The sequence below is a fragment of the Phocoena sinus genome, chromosome 14 (assembly GCF_008692025.1).
Source record: "Phocoena sinus isolate mPhoSin1 chromosome 14, mPhoSin1.pri, whole genome shotgun sequence".
NCBI lineage: Eukaryota > Metazoa > Chordata > Mammalia > Artiodactyla > Phocoenidae > Phocoena > Phocoena sinus.
In genome coordinates, this window is record NC_045776.1 from 81815618 (window position 1) to 81840177 (window position 24560).

The 24560-nt window shown below is 47.7% G+C and overlaps 1 protein-coding gene across 7 annotated transcripts in view; it reads right to left on the minus strand.

Moving 5' to 3' along the window:
* Positions 1 to 21011, minus strand: part of KDM2B (lysine demethylase 2B) — a 133314-nt gene extending 112303 nt beyond the window's left edge. For 5 of the 7 annotated variants that reach the window (XR_004353130.1, XR_004353129.1, XM_032654197.1 and 2 more), the window contains exons 1-5: positions 20815 to 21011; positions 19868 to 20044; positions 17728 to 17872; positions 14698 to 14776; positions 13465 to 13511 (exon numbers count right to left, since the gene is read on the minus strand). Coding sequence is in view for 5 of the 7 variants with exons in the window: in XM_032654197.1 (XP_032510088.1) it covers positions 13465 to 13511; positions 14698 to 14776; positions 17728 to 17872; positions 19868 to 19921 (325 nt within the window). In the remaining 2 variants the exon portion in view is untranslated. Of the gene's footprint in view, positions 1 to 13464; positions 13512 to 14697; positions 14777 to 17727; positions 17873 to 18935; positions 19229 to 19867; positions 20045 to 20814 lie in introns of those variants that run through there. The other 2 variants (XM_032654199.1, XM_032654201.1) reach the window with 2 other exon arrangements.
* Positions 21012 to 24560: the final 3549 nt, after the last annotated feature.

The window sequence follows — 24560 nt, forward strand, 5'->3', positions numbered from 1 at the left end:
TCTTCTAGGTACTTTTTATTGGAGTATAGTTGCTTTACAATGTTGTGTAGCCCAGTTCTTAAACACTCAGATCATATCCCTTAAATATGAACTGGGCAGAGGAGAAGGAAGGAAGAGGGAAGAGATGGAGAGGCTCGCCCAAGGGGTCACTGGAGACACCTGAGGCCTGCCAGTCCCTTCCAGTCTGAGCTGGGAGATTAAGCACCAGGCCTCCATCTTCTCAGGTTCCAGTCCGGTCTGCCACTGGTGGCAAAGGGGAGCTGGGCATAAGTGCTGGGTCTCCGAGCAGGAGGCAAGTGGCCCAAAGGGACAGAAGGCACAGATGGGTGCTAAGAATGGAATGTGGTACTCCAAGTCCTGGGGAGCAGCCACCCCTACGGCAGGTGACAGGGACAAGGTGCCTTGTCCCTGCAGCGCTGAAACTCAGGCTCCTGAAGTCAAGGGGTTACAGGAGAAATTTTCCACGTCAGAGCGGTGCCTGGAGTTCCTAAGTAGGCCACCTGCTCAGCAGCAGCCCCTCCCCTCCTCATTGGTTCTCTGAGCTCACAAGCTACACACATCCAACAAATTCCAGCTGCAGAAATTAATCTGTGCCCCATGGCCCTTGCTTTGAAGGCTCCATCAGTCAGTTCCAAGAGCCACGGGCTCAGAGCCGGAAGGAGGCTGTGGAAAGTCACCTTGAAGGCCAACATAAAGCATGCACGGGCACTGACCCCAAACCCCCACTGAGCCCGCTCTTCAGAGACTGCACACAAGTGTCCCACGTCATAGTTCTGGAACGTTCTCTATCATCTTCAAGCTTCTGGACTGGTTTTTTTCTGCTCCTTGGGAATATCTCCTCATCCACCTCATAGAGCCAGAGTTTATTAGCAAGAGCACTGGCCACGGTTCAAATACTGCTCCACTACTTCCCAGCAGTGAGGCCTTAGGTACATCCCTGAACCGCTCTGGGCCTCAGTTTCCTCACCTGCAAAGTGGGGATAATAGGACCCGCCCTAGTGGCTTCACACAATTATTGGAAGCACTTTGTAAACTTAAAAGTGGCGATCCTAGTGAAAATGCTGTCCCAAATTGAAGGTGCAAGGGTACAGGAAAGGGAGGACACAGGGCTGAGTCACTGCACAACTTGAGACAAATCGCTTCCCAGATCTAGGCCTCAGTTTCCTCTTTGTGAAATAAGGGGATGCTTGCAAAGGTCCGCAGGCTTTCCCTAAGCACTAATATCTTCTGACCCCCTCAACTTTTAAAATTATCCCCAAGACAAGGACTTCCCTGGTGGCACAGTGGTTAAGAATCCACCTGCCTAATGCAGGGGGCACGGGTTTGATCCCTGGTCCGGGAAGATCCCACATGCTGCGGAGCAACTAAGCCCATGCGCCACAACTACTGAAGCCCGTGTGCCTAGAGCCCGCACTCCGCAGCAAGAGAAGCCACCACGACGAGAAGCCCTCAGCTACAACGAAGAATAGCCCCTGCTCGCCGCAACTAGAGAAAAGCCCGTGAGCAGCAACGAAGACTCAACGTGGCCGAAAGTAAATAAATAAATTAATTTATTTTTTTTTAAATGGGGCTAGTGATAAATAGGGTTTTATGTGATTGGACAAAAAAATATAGGAAAGATTCTCAGCTTATAACAAGATCTTAGTAAACAGTAGTTGACACTATTATTTACACTGAGGAGCTACCCCACAGGGGAGTGATTCCTATTAGGCAAATAATGGACAGAAGCAAATATAGTTTCCCTAGGCCCCTAGCACAATCAAAATCAAGATTTTGATTATAGAGCACTAGATTTCTAGGAAAAGGGAAACAGAACAAATCAATGAGGCGGGTGTTTCTCTTAGAGAGAATACATACCTGAGAACATAACTGAACCCCTCTGAAACCCTCCTCCCTTGGGATTCTCAGCTCTCCTGACCTCATGTACCTTCCCCTCCTAGCATTTCTATCTGTCCTGTCAGATGGATGCCTCCCCCACATATCTGTCCAACCTTAACATCACTGCTGAGCTCAAATTCAAAGTGTCTAGAACTGAACTCATCTTTAACCCCACCCAAGTCTACATTTCCTCTTGGATTCTGTTACAAGCTTCACTTCCCAACTGCTGACATTCAAACCTATGTTTGAATCTGATGTGCCATCTACTGTCTGGGCAACTTACAAGTAACTTCTCTCCAGGCCTGTTTTTCTCACCTGTGAAATGGGAAAGCAAGACTAGGAGAGTTCTAAAAACTCTTCCAGAGTTTAAATTTTTTTTTTTTTTTTTTTTTTTTTTGGCAGCACCACACGGCTTGCGGGATCTTAGTTCCCCAACCAGGGATCGAACCTGCACCCTCGGCAGTGAAAGCGCAGAGTCCTAACCACTGGACTTCCAGGGAATTCCCTAAAATTTTTTGAAGTCTATGATTTTAAACCAACTTTAAAAGGTCTAGGCAGGAGGGAGGGATAAATTAGGAGTATGGGATTAACAGATATAAACTACTATACATAAAATAGTAAGCAAAAAGGATTTACTGTATAACAAAGGGAACTATATCCAATATCTTGCTTTTCTTGTTTTTTTTTTTTTTATTATTTTTTTTAAATCTTCATTGGAGTGTAATTGCTTTACAATGCTGTATTAGTTTCTGCTGTACAACAAAGTGAATCAGCTATAAGTATACATATATCCCCATATTCCCTCCCTCTTGAGCCTCGCTCACATCCTCCCTATCCCACCCTCTAGGTCGTCACAAAGCATGGAGCTGATCTCCCTGTGCTATGCAGCAGCTTCCCACTAGCCATCCATTTTACATTTGGTAGTGTATATATCCAATATCTTGTAATAACCTATAACGGAAAATGTATATATATATATATATATATATATATATATATATGAATCACTTTGCTATATACATGAAACTAATACAATATTGTTAAGTCAACTATACTTCAATTTTTAGAAAAAGATTAGGAACTTCCCTGGTGGCACAGTGGTTAAGACGCTGAGCTCCCCATGCAGGGGACCCTGGTTTGATCCCTGGTCAGGGAACTAGATCCCACATTCATGCCACAACTAAGAGTTTGAATGCCACAACTAACGAGCCTGCCTGCTGCAACTAAGACCCAGAGCAACCTAAATAAATAAATACTAAAAATAAATATTAGTAAAAATAATAAGGTCTGGAGGGGGCAAGGATAAATTGGGAGACTGGGATTGGCATATACACACTATTATATATAAAATAGATAACTAATAAGGACCTACTGTATAGCACAGGGAACTCCACTCAGTACTCTGTAATGGCCTATATGAGAAAAAGAATCTAAAACAGAGTGGATATATGTATACATATAACTGATTCACTTTGCTGTACACCTGAAATTAATACAACCTTGTAAATCAACTACACTCCAATAAAAATTCTTTTAAAAAAAGGTCCAGAAAATAAGATAAAAATAAGGTCTGGGGACATATCAGCTACCTTTGATTTCTAAGGAGTGAGAATTTAGTCTTCTTCTCCCTAAACACCGCCAGTCAAGGGCAGAGCCCATGTCTGACGAGTCTCAGCACCTCCCGCAGGGCCAGACACAACACAGACGCCTGGTAAATTTGTGAGTGAAGAATGAATGGACTGGTGGCGCAGTGGTTAAGAATCCGCCTGCCAGTGCAGGGGACACACGTTCAAGCCTTGGTCCGGGAAGATCCCACATGCCATGGAGCAACTAAGCCCGTGTGTCACAACTACTGAAGCCCGCATGCCTAGAGCCCGTGCTCCACAACAAGAGAAGACACCGCAATGAGAAGCCCACGCACCGCAACAAAGAGTAGCCCCCGCTTGCCACAACTAGAGAAAGCCCCCGCACAGCAACAAAGACCCAGTGCCAAAAATAAATATATAATTTATAAAAAAAAAAGAATGGAGGAGGGTTAGGATTAGAGTAGGAAGTCATAAAGCAAAAGCATGAGCTTTGGAAGCACCCGGGGCTGGGTTTGGATCCTGTCTCCACCGCCCACTAGCTGTGTGAGCAGCTCCCTCTGAGCTTCAGATCCCCCATCTGGAAAACAGAACATAACACTTACTTTATGATTATTGGTGAGGACAAAATGAGGTCATATGGTAAACATACAGTAAAAGATAGGTGATTATTATTCTAATGGGATGAATAAATGAATACTGAATGAGGTGATTTGTCATGAAGATTTTTTAAGAAAAGGGGCCAAAGAAAGCATCAGTTGGCTTGGGTACCCTCATTAGACAGAAATACAGTAAAGAGATAATATGCAAGTCTCCCCATAGCCATGGGCCCTCCCAACCCTCAGTGACATAAGTACAGACAATGAGTGGGGGACACTGTACTTTATGGATACATTTTCTCAGAGGGTTTAAAGCACCTTCAGAGACAGCAAGAATTATCTCTTCCCCAATCTCCCTATCCCCCCAACTCCCAACCCATAGATGTGAAAATATCCCAGTCTTTTTACATGAACTCTCCTAGCGATCCTGGGGGTGGGGGGCACAGATTACAGCATCAAACAGACCCACACAGATGCAGTCATCTGATTCACAACAAAGTCACCTGATTCAGTGCCATGGGGAGAGGGTGTTTTTCCAATAATGGTACAAATCAACTGGATATCCATATAGGAAAAAAAAAGGATCTTGACCCCTATCTCATACCAAACACAAAAATCAATTCCAGATGAACTACATATGTACATGTGAGAGTTCCAACACCAAAGCTTTTCAAGAAAAACATATGAATATCTTTGTGATCTCAGAGTATGCAAAATTTTCTTAATTTTATGAGACACAAAACAAACTAATGGACCAGAAAGAGCTAAATGGTCTATGTTAAAATGAAGACGGTCTGTTAGTTCAAAGACATCTTTAAGAGTGTGAAAAGTAGGAGATGATTTTGGAATATGTACTAACATCCAGAATACAGAAAGAATCTTTATGTTATGGGCTGAACTGTGTCCCCCAAAATTTATATGTTGAAGTTATAACCCCCAGTAACTCAGTAAGTAACCGTATTTGGAGATAAAGTCTTTAAAGAGGTAATTAAAATTAGGTCTTTAGGGTGGCCCCTAATCCAGTAAGACTGGTGTTCTCATAAGAAGAGGAGATTAGGGCTTCCCTGGTGGCACAGTGGTTGAGAGTCCGCCTGCCTATGCAGGCGACACGGGTTCGTGCCCCGGTCTGGGAAGATCCCACATGCCGCAGAGCAGCTGGGCCTGTGAGCCATGGCCACTGAGCCTGCGCGTCCGGAGCCTGTGCTCCGCAACGGGAGAGGCCACAACAGTGAGAGGCCCACATACCGAAAAAAAAAAAGAAGAGGAGATTAAACACAGATACAAACAGAGGGAACACCATGGGAAGACACAAGAAGACAGCCATCTATAAGCCAAGGAGAGAGACCTTCAAAGAAATTTAACCCTGCTGACACCTTGATCTTGGACTTCCAGCTCCAGAATTATGAGAAAAAAATTTTCTGTTGTTTAAGTCATCCATTCTGTGGTACTTTGTTATGTTTGGCCCTAGCAAACTGATACACCTTACAAACAATAAGAGACAATCTTTACCATAAACAAAACAAAAAGACAACCTGCAGACTGGGAGAAAATATTCACAAACGATGAGACCAGCAAGAGCTTAATTTCCAAAATATACAAACAATTCATACAACTCAATATCAAAACAAACAAACAAACCAAAAAAAAAACAATCAAAAAATGGGCAGAAGGGTTTCCCTGGTGGCGCAGTGGTTGAGAGTCTGCCTGCCGATGCAGGGGACACGGGTTCGTGGCCCGGTCTGGGAAGATCCCACATGCCGCGGACCGGCTGGGCCCGTGAGCCATGGCTGCTGAGCCTGCGCGTCCGGAGCCTGTGCTCCGCAACGGGAGAGGCCACAACAGTGAGAGGCCCACATACCGCAAAAAAAGAATGGCCAGAATCGAAAAGTCTATAAATAATAAATGCTGGAGAGGGTGTGGAGAAAAGGGAACCCTCCTACACCATTGGTAGGAATGTAAATTGGTGTAGTCACTGTGGAGAACAATATGGAGGTTCCTTAAAATACTAAAAATAGGGACTTCCCTGGTGGCTCAGTGGTTAAGAATCCACCTGCCAATGCGGGGGACACAGTTTCAATCCCTGGTCCGGGAAGACCGCACATGCTGCGGAGCAACCAAGCCCATGTGCCACAACTACTGAGCCTGTGCTCTAGAGCCCGGAAGCCACAACTACTGAGCCCATATGCCACAGCTACTGAAGCCTGCATACCTATAGCCCGTGCTCCGCAACAAAAGAAGCCACCTCAATGAGAAGCCCACGCACCACAATGAAGAGTAGCCCCCACTCCCTGCAACTATTGAGAAAGCCCGCACGCAACAAAGACCCAATGCAGCCTATTTATTTATTTATTTATTTATTTTAAAAAAGAAAAAAATCTTTAAAAAAAAAGGGACTTCCCCGGTGGCACAGTGGTTAAGAATCCGCCTGCCAATGCAGGGGACACGGGTTTGAGCCCTGGTCCAGGAAGATCCCACATGCCGTGGAGCAACAAGCCTGTGCGCCACAACTACTGAGCCTGTGCTCTAGAGCCCACGAGCCACAACTACTGAGTCCACGTGCCGCAACTACTGAAGCCCACGTGCTCTAGAGCTCGTGCTCTGCAACAAGAGAAGTCACTGGAATGAGAAGCCCGTGCACCGCAACGAAGAGTAGCCCTGCTTGCTGCAACTAGAGAAAGCCCACGCGCATCAACGAAGACCTAACACTGCCAAAAAACAAATTAATTTAAAAAAAACCAAACACTAAAAATAGAGTTACCATATGATCCAGCAATCCCACTCCTAGGCATATATCCCGAAAAGACAGAAAGCTCTATTTAGAAAAGATACATGTACCCCAATGTTCACAGGAGCACTATTTACAATAGCCAAGACATGGAAATAACCTCAGTGTCCATCAGCTAATGAATGGATAAAAATGTGGGGTGTGTGTGTGTGTGTGTGTGTGTGTGTGTGTGTGTGTTATATATATATTATATATACACGCACACACAACGGAATATTACTCAGCCATTAAAAAGAATGAAATAATGCCATTTGCAGCAACATGGATGGACCTAGAAATTATTATAGTAAGTGAAGTAAGTCAAAGACAAATATTATATTATATCAATTATACATGGAATCTTAAAAAAATGATACAAATGAACTTATTTACAAAACAGAAACAGACTCACAGACATAGAAGACAATCTTATGCTTATCAAAGGGTAATGTGGGGGAAGGGATAAATTAGGAATTTGGGATTAATAGATACACAGTACTATATATAAAATAAACAACAAGAACCCACTGTATAGCACAGGGAACTATACTCAATATCTTATAATAGCCTATAATGGAAAAGAATCTGATATACACAGACACAGACACACACACACACACACATAGGTATAACTGAATCACTTTGCTGTACACATGAAACTAACACAACGTAAATCAACTATACTTCAATAAAAAAAATTTTTTTAAATAAGAAACAACCTTTAAAATAATGAAGAAAAGACTTGATCAAACATTTCATAAAAGAAGATATCCAGGGGCTTCCCTGGTGGCGCAGTGGTTGAGAGTCCGCCTGCCGATGCAGGGGACACGGGTTCGTGTCCCGGTCCGGGAAGATCCCACATGCCGCGGAGTGGCTGGGCCCGTGAGCTGTGGCTGCTGAGCCTGTGCGTCTGGAGCCTGTGCTCCGCAACGGGAGAGGCCACGACAGTGAGAGGCCCGCGTAAAAAAAAAAAAAAAGAAGATATCCAAATAGCAAATAAACATATGAAATGGAGGTCAATTTCGTCAATCATTAGAAAAATGACAAGTGAAACACAGTGAGATAGAACTATACTCCCATCAGCGTGGAGGCATGACTGCAATGAACATGACGAACACACCAACTCTGGGTAAGGATATGGTGCAATCAGAGCCAGAACAATCCACTGGACAATCACTTGACAGGATCTACTAAAACTGAACATATACGTAAATTCTGACCCGAGCAATTCTGCTCTTAAGTATATGCCCAACAGAAATGCATCCATTTGTTCACCAATCATGCCTAGAATGTTCATAGCAGCACTATGCATACAACCTTAAACTGGCAGTTACCCAAGTGCCCACTAATAGAATGAATAAATCAATTGTGAAATAATCATATAATGGAAAACTATATAGCAATGAAAATAAATCATCTACAACTGCACACAACAATATGGATGAATCTTGTAAACACAAGGTTGAGTGGTGAAACGCCAAAACCAAAAGAGGACAGACACCCTGTATGATTCCACTAACACAAAGTATGAAAACAGGCAAAATTCATCCACACTATTAGAAGAAGCCAGGACAACAGTGGAGGGAGTGACTGGATGGGAATTCAAGGGGGGTTTGACCCTGGGCTTCCAATTAACCTGGTGTGTTCAATTTGTTAAAATTATACAAAGTTTCACAACAGGATTACTATATGTGCACTTTTCTATATGCATATTAGACTTCAAGAAAAAAGCTTTCATTTTAAGCGCACAGTGCCAAAGAAATGGAAAGTGCCACTTTTTGTTTTGGTTCTTTAGAGGTGAGGAGCTAAAAACAGAGGCTAGGTGCCGGTCTTCCAGTGGGCAGATAAACAGGGCTGAGAGAAAAAAGCCCAATTTTAGGAGATTAGAGAAGAGTCTGCAGCCCCAGGTTGTGCCCTAATAGCTGGCTGTGCACCACCCGCTTCTCAGACAGTCGCCTCCCGAGATACAGGGCCTGGGGAGGGGACAAGAGGCTGGAAGACAGGCTGAGATCCCCCACTAACTTCGAGGGATGGTCCAGCCTCCCCCATACTCTGCCATCCACAGCAGAACTTTCATTTGTGGGAATTCCCTGGTGGTCTAGTGGTTAGGACTCCACGCTCTCACTGCCGAGGGCGTGGGTTCAATCCCTGGTCGGGGAACTAAGATTCCGCAAGACATGCGGCATGGCCAAAAACAAAAAAGAAATCCCATTTGTGTTAGGGACATGGTTATGTCACCCAGCAACCCTGGGGAGTCACTCCTTCCCCACTCTCGGTCCATATGGTTCAGCTAGGCTGGGTGTGGGGTTTTGCTCCCCATTTTAGCTGCCATGTGGGGAGAAACTTGCTGGAGAATGAAGCAGAAAGAGGAAGCAAAAAAAAGGGAAGCAAAAATGAAAACTAGGGGCCAAGATCTTGAGATCTTCTTGGCGCACCTGGATCTAGAAATGCCTAAGGTCACATCCTGAACCTATTACGTAAACCGCTGAATTCTGTTTTGCTTAGGGCAGATTGAGTTACATTTGTCACTTATGTCACTATGACAAATCTTCCCCTTCACCACTCTCCAGAAGCCTGTGTGCACTCTCAGTGGGAATAATCCTACCCGCTGCTAACTGCCATTACAGGCATCCCTCACGGTGTTATACCTTTACAAAGCACTTTCATATTCACCAATCCGTTCGATCATTACAGAAATGCCAAGAGACATAGGCTGCAGGTATTACCATTCCCACTTTTTTGGGGGTTTTTTTGGCTGCATTGTGCGACATGCGGGATCTTAGTTAGTTCCCCGACCAGGGGTTGAACCCGTGCCCCCTGCACTGGGAGCGAGGAGTCTTAACCACTGGACCACCAGGGAAGTCTCACTATTCCTGCTTTCTTTGCCATCCTAGACTTTTTTGAGAGCCGGCAAGGACGTCAGGACCATCTAATTGAATCCTCTCGCTCTCACAATGAGAAGAATGAGGCTCAAGGAAAGAGGCAGCCTGGATACAACCAGAGAATAACAAAACTACAAAGGGCTTGAAAATTCTTCAAAAGCGCGAGGGCAACATTACTGAGACTGTGATGTTCCCTGATCCCCAGATTTGAGAATCTGGCTTTAATCCTTGTCCATAAAGAGAACTTCATCGGATCCACATCCTGCCATTAGAATAATAATGGGGACCATTTCATCATCTGCCATAATGCTAAGCATTCATTCATTCTCTTACAGGATCCTTCTTTGAGGCAGGTTCTGCTCTTAGCTCCATTTTGCAGCTGAGGAGTAGCTTGCCCCAAATCACTCAGCCAAGTAGCAGAGCTGAGTCCCAACAACAAAGGCTGGGGGTGGGTTGAGGCACCAGAGAGAGTCACCTGTGCCAAGATTTGATTTACGGGGTCCACCGCTCCATCTTCTGCTCACAGCTGGAAGGCTGCCTCCTTCTGTTCTGATGTCCACTTCCTTCAGCATTTCTAGAATCCAGCTTTAAAAAAAAAATCTATCTCCTGAGAAAGCCCTCACCAGTTAACTGAGATCCTTCTGTCAACAGCAGCACCTCCTTATAGCCAACTGGTCCTCCTTCTTCGTTTTCTTTTTTTCCACCACATGTCATGTGGGATCTTAGTTCCCCAAACCAGGGATGGAACCTGCGCCCGCTGCAGTGGAAGTGCTGAGTCTTAATCACTGGACCGCCAAGGAAGTCCCTGGTTCTCCCTTCTGAGTTAACATATCTCTGGGTCAATATTCAGGCTGGGGACTTCCCTGGTGGTGCAGTGGTTAAGAATCCGCCTGCCAATGCAGGGGACATGGGTTTGAGCCCTGGTCCGGGAAGATCCCACATGCCGCGGAGCAACTGAGTCCATGCACCACAACTACTGAGCCTGTGCGCTAGAGCCCGCGAGCCACAACTACTGAGCCCGTGCGCCACAACTACTGAAGCCCGCATGCCTAGAACCCGTGCTCCGCAACAATAGAAGCCACTGCAATGAGAAGCCCATGCACCACAACGAAGAGTAGCCCCCACTCGCGGAAACAAGAGAAAGCCGCGGGCAGCAACAAAGACCCAACACAGCCAAAAATTAATTAATTAATTTTATAAATAATAATAATAATTCAGGCTGGATCTCTGCACACCCACTGGTCAGCTGCCTTCATTCTCCATACAACCACAAGAGTCAGCTTTTATAGAGCTTAAATCAGATCACATTACTTCACACCCACCAGGATGGCTAGTATCAAAAAGACAGACAGAAAAATAAAATAAAATAAAATAAAAAGACAGACAGGGCTTCCCTGGTGGCGCAGTGGTTGGGAGTCTGCCTGCCAATGCAGGGGACACGGGTTCAGGCCCCGGTCCGGGAAGATCCCACATGCCGCGGAGCGGCTGGGCCCGTGAACCATGGCCGCTGAGCCTGCGCATCCGGAGCCTGTGCTCCACAACGGGAGAGGCCACAACAGTGAGAGGCCCGCGTACCTCAAAAAAAAAAAAAAAAAAAAAAAAAGACAAACACACACACACACACACACACACACACACACACACACAACAGACAATAACAAGTGCGGGTAAAGATGTAGAGAAATTAGAACCCTCATATGTTGCTAATGGGAATTTAAAATGGCGCAGCTACTTTGGTAACTGTCAGAGGAGATTAAATGTAGTTACCCTATGACCCAACAATTCCCTTCCTACGTATATACCCCAAAGAAGTGAATATGTATGTTCACACTAAAACTTGTACATGAATAGTCATAGCAGCATTATTCATAATACCCAAGAAGTAGAAACAACTAAAATGTTCATCAACAGACGAATGGGTAAACAAAACGTGGTCTATCCATATAATGGGATACTGTTCAGCCTTAAAAAGTAATAAAGTACTGAGACTTGTTACAACACAGATGAACCTCGAAAACATGAGGCCAAGTGAAAGAAGCCACACACAAAGGGCCACATATTATGATTCCACGTATATGGAATACCCAGAAGAGACTAACCCACAGAGGCAAAAAGCAGACTGGCTGTCAGGGGATGGAAGGAGAGGGGAATTGGGAGGTACAGGGCTCACTTTGGGGGTGATGAAAATGTCCTGGAATTAGTTAGTGGTAATGGTTGCACAACACTGTGACTATATTAGGAACCACTGGGGACTCCCTGGCGGTCCAGTGGTTAGGACTCAGCACTTTCACTGCTGTGGCCCAGGTTCAGTCCCTGGTCAGGGAACTAAGGTCCTGCAAGCCGTGCAACGTGGCCAAAAAGAAAAAAAGAACCACTGAATTGCACACTTTAAAATGGTGAGATGGTGAATTTTATGGTATGTGAATTCTATCTCAATTTTAAAAATATTTTTAATTCCCCCCCCCAAGAAAATAATCAGATCACAAAGCTACTCGCCTCACCACACTTTAAAACTCCCCAGTTGGGCTTCCCTGGTGGCGCAGTGGTTGAGAGTCCGCCTGCCCACGCAGGGGACACGGGTTCGTGCCCCGGTCCAGGAAGATCCCACATGCTGCAGAGCGGCTGGGCCCATGAGCCGTGGCCGGTGAGCCTGCGCGTCCGGAGCCTGTGCTCCGCAACGGGAGAGGCCACAACAGTGAGAGGCCCGTGTACCACCAAGAAAAAAAAAACACTAAAACTCCCCAGTGGCCTCCCATCACCCCAGCAGTTAAACCCAAATTCCCCACCAGGGCCTAGAAGGTCCTATGTGGGCCTGGTCCTGCAACTTCTCCCACCTCTCCTACTACTTCCCCCCCTCACTCCTTCCATTCCTCCCTCACCCTTTGCCCTTGTTCATTCCTCCATCTGGAATGTTCTTTCCCACAGCTGGCTTCTCATCAGTCAGGTCTCTGTCCAAACGTCCTCATCACCTCCACCCAGAGGCCCTCCCTGACCACCCCCCACCTAAAACAAAACACAGCTCCAGCAAGCTCCATCCCATTACCCTGCTTTACTTCTTCATATCCCTTATCACCCTCTGAAAAGACGTAAAATTTTTTTAAACTATTTATTTCTTTGTTGCCTGTCACTCCAACCAAGAGGGCAGGGATCTTGTCTGTCCTGCTCACAGCTGTGAATTAGCCTACCACGTAGGAGCTACTTGAGAAACACTTCTGGAAAGAATGGATGTATTGACCAACTTCCTGTAAAATCTAAAAGGCAGCCCACTACCTGGTCAGGAGTCAGGGGCACTCAGTGAGTCCAGCCGAGCTCTGTAGGTGCTCAGCGCCAAGCCCTGCCCTAGGCCTGTCTGGAACCCTGAAGAAGCAGGAAGAATGATCCCTCCCCTTGAAAGTTCTGAAAGTCTTTCAGGGGTCACACAGCACCCAGTGTTTACCCAGCAACCCACAAACAAACGCAAAGGAGAGATCTAAAATTGCCTTGATGACACCCAAGCTGGAGGCTAGGGTCCAAACCAGCCTCATACCACTGCACTGGCAAACATCCTCTGATACAGCTTCTTACGGCTTTGCAATCTGACCTGTTCTCCAGAACGAGATGGTTGCAGCTCACACCTGCTCCTGCCTCCTCGCATCGGGACTTTCTTTTCAGAGGCAGTTAAATATCCAAAGAGGCAGGTGGTATAAGCCTCGTCCCCCGCCACTACCACGCCCCCCCAATTCAGCATCTCTGGGCCACACACACACACAGCAACTTACCCACTAGGAGTTTGACATCTCGGACTGTGAAATCAGGGTCAGGCATCCTCGAAAAAGAGGAACACAGACATTTGATGAGAAGAAATAACAGGGTTAGACCCAACAATGGGGGCAGAGGGAGGCCATTTTTCCAAGAGAGTTGCCTGGTTCTTATGCTGGGAGTCCAAAATGGGATAACTCAGAGGGAGGGTCACCCCCCAAACCGGTCAGCAGCTTCCTCACCTCAATGGCAAACCAGACCCTCATTCTCCCTGACACCTGAACTCAGCACAGCTACAGAGAAGAGGATGGACATCCACTGTCCCCCTGCCACATATCCGGAGAAGACTGAAGTGTGCCGCCAGAGTTGGGCATTCAAACACTTGCTTTCTTTTAGGGTGGGTAGCCCTCTCTGTGGCTCCTCTTCTAGGAAATACTCTCCATAAGGAGTTGTATGGAGGGTGGGAGGGACCCCTTTTAAGTTTAGAGGAAAAAAAAAATATCGCACCAATTCCAGGGATTTGGTGACACTGGCTATGATGACTGTGATGAGGTTCACTATTAATTAATAGTGATGCCAAAGGTTTAATTTCTGTTGGTAGGAATGACTGGCAGTAGATGCTGTGGAGGGAGGCTGTGATGAAGCCCTCAGCTTCCTCCCCCACCCCTGCCCAAGGGGTGGAAACCTGTTCTTCCAGCCAGCCTCCGGATGGAAGCTCTGAAGAGAATGTAAACCAGACAAGACACCACGGGAGGCAGGTGCTGGGGCCCAAGCCAAAAGGGGAGACGAGGGCCTAGCATCCTAGGAAACACACCCTCCACAGAAAAGGGCCAGTTTCCTACATAGTGCAAGTCTGAGTAGAAAATATGCATGTAGGCATCCTGCCTCTGGGCCCAGAAGCTGGCCAATCCCTTTGCAGCTCAGGCCCTGCCTCAGTTTCCTGATTCAGGGGGAGGACACAATTCTCTTCAGGAAGTCACTGCGTGTAACTGGGGTGGGTCAGGGGAAAAAAGTCCACGCTGTTTAAGTACCCTGTGACCTCTCCATCCAAATTCTCTGAAAATCCAGACTAATCTTTAAAGAGTTTTTCCCCTCTGTCAGGCCTTGAACAAGGAGATACAATCCCCAAATAATGAAGAAAAATCCTTCTCAGTGATGAGAGGTAAGGAAAAGGGTGGGAGAAATCCATCCCAAGCTACAAACTGTGTTAGGGAAGGAGACAGGGGAAGAAGCAATTGGTTTCAGCAACTTACTTAATTCCCAGGCCATCTTTTTCTCGAAATATCAGGGGAACTCTCAGAGCTTCTCTCTGCACGTACTCATAGTTGAAATCTGTTTGGAGATTGGAATTAAAACAGGTTGGTTAAGTCATGAAGGAGCAAATGAACCATGATCCATTGGTTAGGGGAAGAAAAACGATGGAGGAAGGGGCAGGGGTTATACTAGATGCAGGCACCAGCTCAAAGGGCAAGAGCTCCCTAGAAAATGACAAGGAAATGGATTAGGCAAAGCCCAAGAGAAGCCATGCCAACTATCAGCTCCTCTGCCTACTCAGTCACTGCCTGCATGCCCCACGGGTCAGAACTTGTCAATGAACAGCCCAAGGCTGGAGAGGACTGGGGAGGGAGCCTCATGAAAGAGCCCCACACAGCCCAGTTATCACTGCAAGAGAGGGACAGATGGAGAAACACATCCCAAGCTGAGCTCAGAAAGTAAAGGAACTGCAAAATTGAAGAATGCCACCTGGGAGGATCTGAAGCCCCAGAGAGGAGGCTGGGAGGAGGGTTCTCATTGTAGCCAAGCATCAGGGAAGATCTTATTGTAATATCCTGCATGGTGAAGGGGAGGGGGGAAAAGCCGGTTTCCCTGGAAACTGTGTATCTGGTGCCAAAATAACTAGGGAACTGGGCACAGCTTTGCTGTCTTAATAGTGAAATTCTGCTGCAGCCATCCGAACACTTGCTTCAGCTGGATAACCAAGAGGGATGCTCCCCAGGTGAAGACTGTGTGAAGGGGACATAGTGAGGCCTGAAGAAAACTCACCGCGTAGTTTTCTTGTCTGACTGACGCTTGTCTAGTGTAGACCCCCAACATCCTTATCGAAAGCCCTAGAGCACGAAGGAAGCCTTAGCTTCCATCCTCCTGAGTTCCAAAAGTAGGGGATCTGACCCAACCATATCCCTAAATATGGAGGTGAGGGAGGCGGAGATAAATCCTCACATCCCCAAATCCTCAGGTAACTGAAGCAATTCACAAAGGCACGAGCCCTCCCTGGCCAGTCAGAAGGGAGATAGAGGAGATCCCAGGCCACTGAAGCCCCTGCCCCAGGGAACAGTTCACTAGGGCAGCTTGGGGGAGTGGGGGTAGGGAGAGGGCAAGGCAACTCTGCTCAGAGGAGAGAGAACAAAACCAGAGCTGGGGAAAGTCCTGACCTTAGCAGCTCAGATCCCCAGGAGCTCCCAGTGAATGGGGATTCCTAAGGATTTAAAGGCAGAGAAGTTTAAGAAGCTTCTATTTTGAATCCAGGCTAAGGGCTCCTTCTGTTTCTCAGCTCCTCCCTCGAGTTCTGGGACAAGATCTGAATTAACAACCAAAAACCCTAGAGCCCTCTCTCTTGAAAGGAGCCTGGACAGCAGATTTAAGGGCTCTCCCTCGCTGGAAACCCCCAGCCCACCCCATACACACACACCCAGAGTCCACCCCCAGGGTCAGCTTCAACTTCCTCAAATGAGCCTGAGAAAACACTGAGATCCTGGGCAGCGAATTCCTCACCAATGACCAGGAAGAGTTGCATACTGCTTTCTCCTCCAATCCACCAAACGACTCAAGAAAAATGGGGAAGGAGAGGAATTAAAACCCCATTTGTGCTAAGGAAATTTAAATGTAGTTGAGACTAGACCCCTGAACTGTCTGGCCTCTGGGTGCAATGCTCTTAAGACCTGGCAGGCTGGAAGAAATTTCTTCTTCCCTCCTCTCACAACTACCCCCTACCACCGAAGCTCGGCACTCCAGGAAGCAATGGGCACAAAAGAGAAACTTCAAAAATGCAAAGCTAGGCGGTCTCTCCTAGGAGCTAACCCCATAGCCCTAGCCACTCAACCGGAACCTGGAGGCGGGAGGCGCTTCCCAGTTATCAGCTCACTGAGGAATGGGAGGGTTTTCCAAGGGGGAAGGGGATAATAAACAAAATGGGAACAGAGTAATGTAAAGGAAACCCAAATGTCTGAGGGGCAAAAATGAACTTACAAACCCCAGAAGGGCATAGGGAGATGCCTAAGTAGGCAGGGCAAATCCAAAACCCCAATCCCACAGGCCAAACCAGGGGCCTTGCAGGCCTTAGACCCAAGCCAGAGAGAGCATAAGCTCAAAGTCTGGAAGACACTCCCAGACACTTTGCTAGTACCAGGGTCAGGGAGGTAGGCCCTGAAGGTCTCAGGCTAGGGTGACATTCCCAAACCCCAGAGGCTTCTCCAACTTCTGCTCTAAACTGGCAGGGCCCACAAGAGGGACAGAGCTCTCAAGGCCTCAGCCCTGGGAAGAGACCCTGTTTCCCAGGGGGGGGGGTGCCCCAACTCTTCACCTGAAACTGCCAGGGGGCAGCCTGAAGCCTGATGGGGGGATAACCCCCTTACCCACTTCAAGCATCAGGGATGCAGGGCTAGAGACCTCAGGCTTAAGCGGGGTCCAGCCAACAACTCCGGGTCACCCACCCTGCTCCCATCTAGCAGGGCTCATAAGGTGATGGAGCTCAGCAGACCCCAGGCCTGAGGAGGTGTCACTAAGTGACCGGGGGCATCCCCAGAGCCAGGTCCTAACTGGCAGGGCTCGAAATGTCACGGGGTTTGAGAGGCTACAGGCCTGGGGGTCCCCCACCCCAATAACCCTGGGGTGCCCCAGCCCCGCTCCAGCCCATCGGCTGCACCTCGTGCAGCGCAAGGAGCTGGGCCGGCTCCGGGAGGGGTAGAACGCGGCGCACCCGCCCTCCATCTGTCTGCCCGTCGGTCCCCAGGTCCCTCAGTCCGCCGGCCCCCTGGCTCTACCCACCCTGGGGCTGGTGGTGGGCGCGGGCCGGGCCTAGGCCCACGCCCGGCCCCGGTTCCCGCCTGCCCTCCTCCCTCGCCACCCAGCCCACCCCACCCCCCCAGTGCTCGGCCTAGTTTCGTCACCGGATCCCCTGGAATGGGGGACGCGGGCGCGAAATACGAACCCAGCCACCGGCAGCTCCCTCCCCACGTGCGCTCGGGCCGCGCCGCGGAGGACTGCCCGAGGAGGGGGCGCCTCACCTTTGCCCTCCATGGCGTGCACGAAGTCCCCCTGGTACAGCTGGCTGCGCAGCTTCTCCTCCAGGCTGAAGCCGCGGACGCTGACGATCTCCTCCACGTCCGACAAGTCCTCGTTCTCGTCGTATCTCTGGCGGTCAATCGGGCGCTGCAGGGACCCAAACCAGAGAGCCCGGGACATTACTGGGGGAAGTGGGGGTCGCCTCTCACCCTGGGCCCAGCTCGAACAGGTGCAGGAGCCGCGCGCCCCCTGCACCCCACCACTGCGACCGGAGCAACTTTACGCAAAAGCCAAAGATGCTGAAAATGGGCATAATGAGAGGGGCCACCGCCCCCAGGGTCAAGCTGCGCCCTAAACAGGGCACTCCCCTCCTGCATCTCTGGAGGCCATGGAAGGGATATCTGGGGGAGTCTCCCTTGCCCCCCACCCGCGAGAGGTGTTAGGTTTTGCCCACTCGGCCGGGAGCCTGGTTATGTAACCCGCGAGGGGGGCTCGGCGCACGGGCTGGCGGGGCATTTGTAGGCCCCGGGAGGAGCCGCCGCAGCGCCCGGCTCGGCGCTAGCAGCAGCCCTGGCGGCCGCAGCGGCAGAGCCGGGAAGCCGGAACCGGGGGCCGGCGGCATTTCTAAGACTGGAGCCGCCCCCGAGCTACGGGGGAAGCTGGAAAGCTGAAATGGAAGGGCTGAGACCCCAGCCGCCCCCGCCGACCGACCGCCAGTGCAAGAAGAAGAGATGGGAGGGGGGGTTCGGGGCTTGGGAGGGGGAGAGGCAGACGGCCCGCCACAAAGCTCCCATCGGAGACCCCAAAACGCACCAGCAGCTGTCTCATCTCCCCACAAGCGCGCGCGCACACTCACTTCCTAAGGAGATTCCCCCGCCACTCCCCGCATCCCCTGCCTCCTCCCTCCACCGCCGAGCGCCCAGCCCCGCAGCCCCCCAGATTCCGGGCGAACCCCGAGCCCGCTGAGCCCCCCCTCCACGCCTTTCCCCGCTACCACCTCCCCACTTAAGTGTCTGAGACTCTGAGCCTCACAAGGGACTGGAGGAGTAAGCTGCTTGCTTCCTTTTGCATGCAATTTATTATATTTTTTTTCCGGTCCTCTTGCAAAATACAGAAAAGGAAAGAAAAGGCAGCAAGAAACAACAACAAAAAAAATAGATCTATCATATACCAGATACAGATTTGGAAAAAAAAAAAAAAAGCTACACACCAATCTTCTTCCAGAGTCTTTCTCTGCCTCCATTTTTTTAGGAGAGTTCACCAATTAATTGTCAACACTCCTGCCCCCTGCATTTTGGCGGAGGGGGGAAGGAGGGAAGACCAAAGAAAACAAACCAAAAAATAAATAAATAAAGCTAGCCAGAGCCGAGATCTACAAAGTTTTGCACCAACACTTAAGCAGATCCGTTTGCAAAGTCCTAGGAAACCATTTTCAGCAGTTGTGGGGGGAGGCGTCGACGTCATAATCCCCGGAACGTAAACATTGTTGCCGATCGCGCTCCGAGCCCGCGGCCCGGCTGGGGGGGGGCACTCGGCCCGGGATGGGGGTGGGCGGGGGCGGTGGCCTGAGGAGGTGTGGGGCGGGGAGGGCGCCCGGGAGGCACCGGGCGCCGTTAGCGCCCTGGCATCGCTGTTTTGTTGTTGGGTCACGAGTGCGCCTCTGCACGCAGGCGCCGCCGCCGCCCGGGAGTTGTGTGCAGAGCTGACTTTTGGAAGGGCTGAGTTGCAGGCGGCGGGCGCATCCCGGAGATGGCGGGGCAGGGAGGAAGGGAAGGAGGGAGGGGGTGGGGAGGGAGGTGCAGATTTGCACGGCTGGCCTCAGCGGGAGGCGCGGAAATGCAAGCCGAGCATGCTGGAGTGAAAGCCCCCGGGGCCTGGCACCCCCCAAAAACGACCTCCCACCTCAATCCCTGCCCCCATTGCCCACGGCCCCCACGGGCTACCCCTCTTCCTCTTCCTTCACTCACCCCACCTCGTTACCTACGTGGCCGACCCAAATTCAAAACATTTTGTGTATATATAATTTTTTTTCTTTTCTACTATGTCTTTTTGGGGGGGGATCCTCTCTAGATCCCCATAAGCGGACCTGCCATACGGAGGAGGCATTTGGGGACTCAGGAAGAAATTAGCGCAGCTCCATACCTGTACGGACTGCATAGCTTTTAAACTCCTGGACTCAAAGATAAGGATCCACATACACACAGGTACAGGAAATACAGCCAGACCAAAGCCTTTTCAGACCCGAGCTGACCGGAAGACGTTGCCTTTCATTCATTCACTCTGCCCGCGTCTGTGGAGTCCTTTACTAGGCGACAAGCCCTGGAAGAGAAGTTGGACATTTTTTAAAGGTCCCTGCGCTCGCCAAGCGGAGGAAATAGATGCTCAGGAGTGAACTACCGAGAGAATCGGATCTGGCGCCTCCTAACGCAGCTGGCAAACATGCGAAGGGTAAGCCCTTATTGGCGGTTTACAGGAGAAATGTCGGTGGAAAGGTGCAAGGCGCTGGGATGGGGCGCGGGGAACTTTGGGCACCCCTTGATTAAGCCTACAGCGCTTCTTGGCAGAGGTATGGGCACCCTCTATACAAATATGGAGTATCATTAGATCTCAGTATGCTGTCCACATACCTCATTCACTGTGACCACCCCCAAAACTGGAATCCTAAACGTGTTATCCTGTAAGTCCATCATGAACAACAGTCAGGTCGACTTTGGTTGTGAGAAAAGCTGGCCCTAAACATTCTTCCAGCCCAACTAGGCCTGATCTTGGAGGTAAAGATCACGATGAGATGACATGGTACCAGGGCTACAGTAAAAGAGCCTTATACCTGCTCATAACAGGCTTTGCAAACAAACTTCCCATACTTTTAATTTTACTTCTCTCATGAGCCCTATGGGATAGTTGGAGCAAATCATTTTGCAGATGGGAAACTGAGGCTCAGAGAAGTTTTGAATCTGGTTGATTGCTTTACCCTCATATCCTCCCCGTGTCAACACAGTGATCAGACAGATAAGTGGAGAGGAAGTGGCTTCCCCATCAGAGATCAGATGTGAGCCGTCAGCGTAAGAGACAGCTTCCCCCTCACTCACCTTGAAGTTTCCTGTCCTATCTTTCTGTGTTTTTTTCCACCCATCCTCCAAAGACTACTCGTTGAAGTCTTGTTTTAATCCAAGTCCACTAGCTGGCGAACTTCAAAATTTTTTTCCAAACTGAAATCGCCCACCTTGGCTTAATGGGCGTGAGAGGGGTTTTGCCTTCAGCCTCTGTCAAGAACCAGGGACCGTTGTATTTGCTTCTCTCTTTTGCAAGAACCCTTTAAGGGAAATAGTTTTGTTATTCCTCATTTTGCAGATGAGGAAACTGTAACTCAGAAAGGGAAAGCCAATCCCCCAAGATCACACAGCTTATATAAATGGGGCTGCTGGGGCTCAGACTGGAGCCTGGCTCTGCCATCACATCCTTGTTTTGGATATTGACCATCTTCACTGCTCCCACATAATGAGATGAACGTGTTCAGAGGAGGGTGCAGTGGGCTGGAAGGTCAGGAATTAAGTGCAGTAAAGCAAAACTGTGAAATAAAACACTTGGTCTTAATTCTCCTTTCCTCCCAAAGACCCTACTGCCTCCCCCTGTGGTCTCATGGTGTCCCCAAAAGCTGGTATCAGGAAAAGACCCAATGGCAGACACCTTGGTGTAAAAACAGTTAAGTCCATATATCACCCCGATGGGGAGTTCCTGGCCTGTCAGAGTGGGAAGGGGTTGAGTAGTCACCTAATTTAATCCCCTCCCTCTACAAACCGCCAGGAAACCACAGACCAGAGAGAAGAATGGGCCAGCCGGGGGTTTGTTCCCCTTTGACGCCCCCAGAATGCCTACCCTGCCGCCCGCTACTAAGTGGTCACTCAATAAATGTTGGGCCCTTGATGGATCACCTTCCCAGCAATATTTGCATTTTCTCTTTATCAGTAATTGGCAGATGAAAGGCTTTGTCCTCCTGTTGAAAGAATCCCAGGCATTTGCTCAAAGTGGGGGGAGGAGGTTATGTTGGGCCGAAGGGGGAAGGGCCAAGACCCTTGAGCTCCTTCCTTGGCTAATTGTCCCCGAGGAGTGGACTGTAGGTGAGAGAGCAGAGGGAAGCTTAAGGTGATTCCCCAGGAGAGGGTTGTTTGTTTGTTTGCCTTTTCTTGCAGGAAAAAAAAGACCAGGCCAGTTGTATTTGAAGCATAATAATGACTTCCTGGAGCCTCTTGCTCATTCTTGCAAAAGGCCCAGTCAGATCCTGGCTGTATTGGCCCCATTCATTCATTTCTTCATTCATCAGAGGTTGATTGAGCAGCTCTGTGCTCTAAAGACAGAAGGTAGAAAAGCCAGCTCCGATCGTAGACTTACTCCAGGCTGGGCAAGGGGTGGGCCGCCAGCTTCCCAAGCAAGTTAGGAAGGGCTGATACTCTATGGAACTCTTAGAATCCAGCATTTTCACACTGTTAGAAACTGAAGCTGTCATATTCATGTATAATTATAATAGCTGCTGATTTTTGAGAGCTAACTATGTCTTTGAGCAAAGCCTCTCATATTTGCTATCTCTGAATGCTCGTCAAAGTTCTATGAGGGAGGGTCTGTAATTGCCCACTTTTACAGCTGAGGCTCACAGAGAGGTCAAGTAACCTGCCCACATTTTAGGGCTGTGAAATAGCAAAGACCGGATTTGAACCCAGGGCTTGTAGGAATCCAGAGCCCACAGGCTTCTCACTATAACTCCCTGCAGGGCTGCCCCATAGAACATACAGATGGAAATGTTCTATGTCTGTGCTGTCTAATATAGGAGCTTCTAGACACATGTGACTGTTGAGCGCTTGAAATGTGGCTAGTGGGATAAAGGAACTGAATGTTGAATTTTATTTAATTTTAATTAAATTTAAATAACTGTATGTAGCTAGTGTCTATCTTACTGGACACTAGTCCAGGGCAACCTTAGAGTGTTCTCCAGAGTTCATCTCGGGGGAAAGAGGCCAGGAATATCTGCAAAGGTTTTCTAGAAGGAGCCATCTGGTACAATGTGAATGTTTGGAGTGTTAGCCCTTAAACCACCCATTCTGAGTGCCTGCAAGAGCATGGCACTTGTAGGCACCTGGGGATGCCAGTCGGATATAAAATTGTCCCACCTACCCAGATCTGACAAACTTCTCAGGGACAGATAATTGGTGTTGGGGCAGGAAGCCTTAGAAATGGATAACTACTTCCTGATATATATCCTATTGTCAGGATCAAACCCAAAGATGCAATTCACTGTAGCCCTGTTTCCAACAGGAAAAGATTGAAAACGATCTAAAAGTTGGGGAACTGATTAAATAATCTTGGACCATTTATCTGCCCAATGAAATGCTATCAAATCATTAAAAAGAATAAGGTAGCTCTATATATACTGATGTAAAATGATTTCATGATATCCTTAAATTAAAACAAGGTGCAGAATGATACTAAATTGTGAGGACCACTTATGTAAACCAAAGGGGACATATCTATATCTACTTTTTTTTTATATGCACAGAAAATTTTCTTTGGAAAGAAATACAATTTTTGAATGGGGAAAAGAACTGGGAAAAGAGAAGAAAACTTTTTCTTTGGTACAGTGTGAAACTTTTACCATGTATATGCATTAGTGTTGCCTGATTTTGAACCTTATAGATTTAATTTCATTTTATATGTTGCAGTACCTTTTGAATTTTATACTATATAGATGTATTACCTACTCAAAATTGAATTTCATTTTATTTGTGCTATTTGAGCGTATGATTTTCAAAATCAGGCCAATCTAAACCAAATAAATATTATTTAGTTATAAATACATAAGTGGTAAAGCATAAATAAAAGCAAAGGAGTGATTAACACAAAATACAGGAAAAAACTCAACTCTGGGGCAGGGAATATGAACAGTGAAAGGTAATGGTGATTTTCTGTTTCTTAATCTAGATGGTGGACAGCTGAGTGTAATTCTTTAAGGGTACATAAATATTTTATAAATTCGATTGTATTTATGAAATGTTCCACTATTTAAAAATTGTTTTTAAATTGCTTTCTTTCTCTCCCACCCCCAGTTTCTCCTCTCCACACTCCCATCCCCAGAAAACTTAGCAAGTTTCTTGGGTACCCTCCTAGAAATGGTTTATGCTCTTACGAACATCTACATGTATCTTCTTTCATTATTGTGTCACACAAATATACACTGTCCTTCCCCTTCCTTTTTCATTTAATGTGATCTGTAGAACCGCCTCATTCTAAAATATTTAAGGATGAGGTAAATCTGAATGTTGTGATACAGAAAAATTCAAGATTGGTTAAGAATCAAAATAAGTCACAGAATAACATGTATGTAATGATCCCATTTATGTTAAAACAAACTATATATAGGTAACGTATAGATATGCAAAAGAGAAAAAGAAAGGAAGAGAGAAAGAGAAAGGCTTGAATAGAATAACAAACCATTGTTTGATCACTTCTGAGGAGAGGAGAAAATTTTGAGGGGGTTATATAGTCTATACTTATATATTACTTGCATTTTAAACAACCATTTTGGCCTTTTAAATTTATCAAATATTTCAAACATAAAGAAATGCATAGAAAATAAAAATATATATAGCAAGGGTTTGTGTATCCAGCACCTACCTTTTCCAAACCTTAGAGTTTTGCCATATTTTGTGTTATTTTTGCAATTCAATAAGTACTCTGGGACAACAGACCACACACTATTACAGTTAAAGTGGTTGTAGTTCCCAGAGACTTTTGTTTGTTTTGGTTTTTGTTTTGCTCCTCAGTCCTTGTGGATTGAAGTATCTGA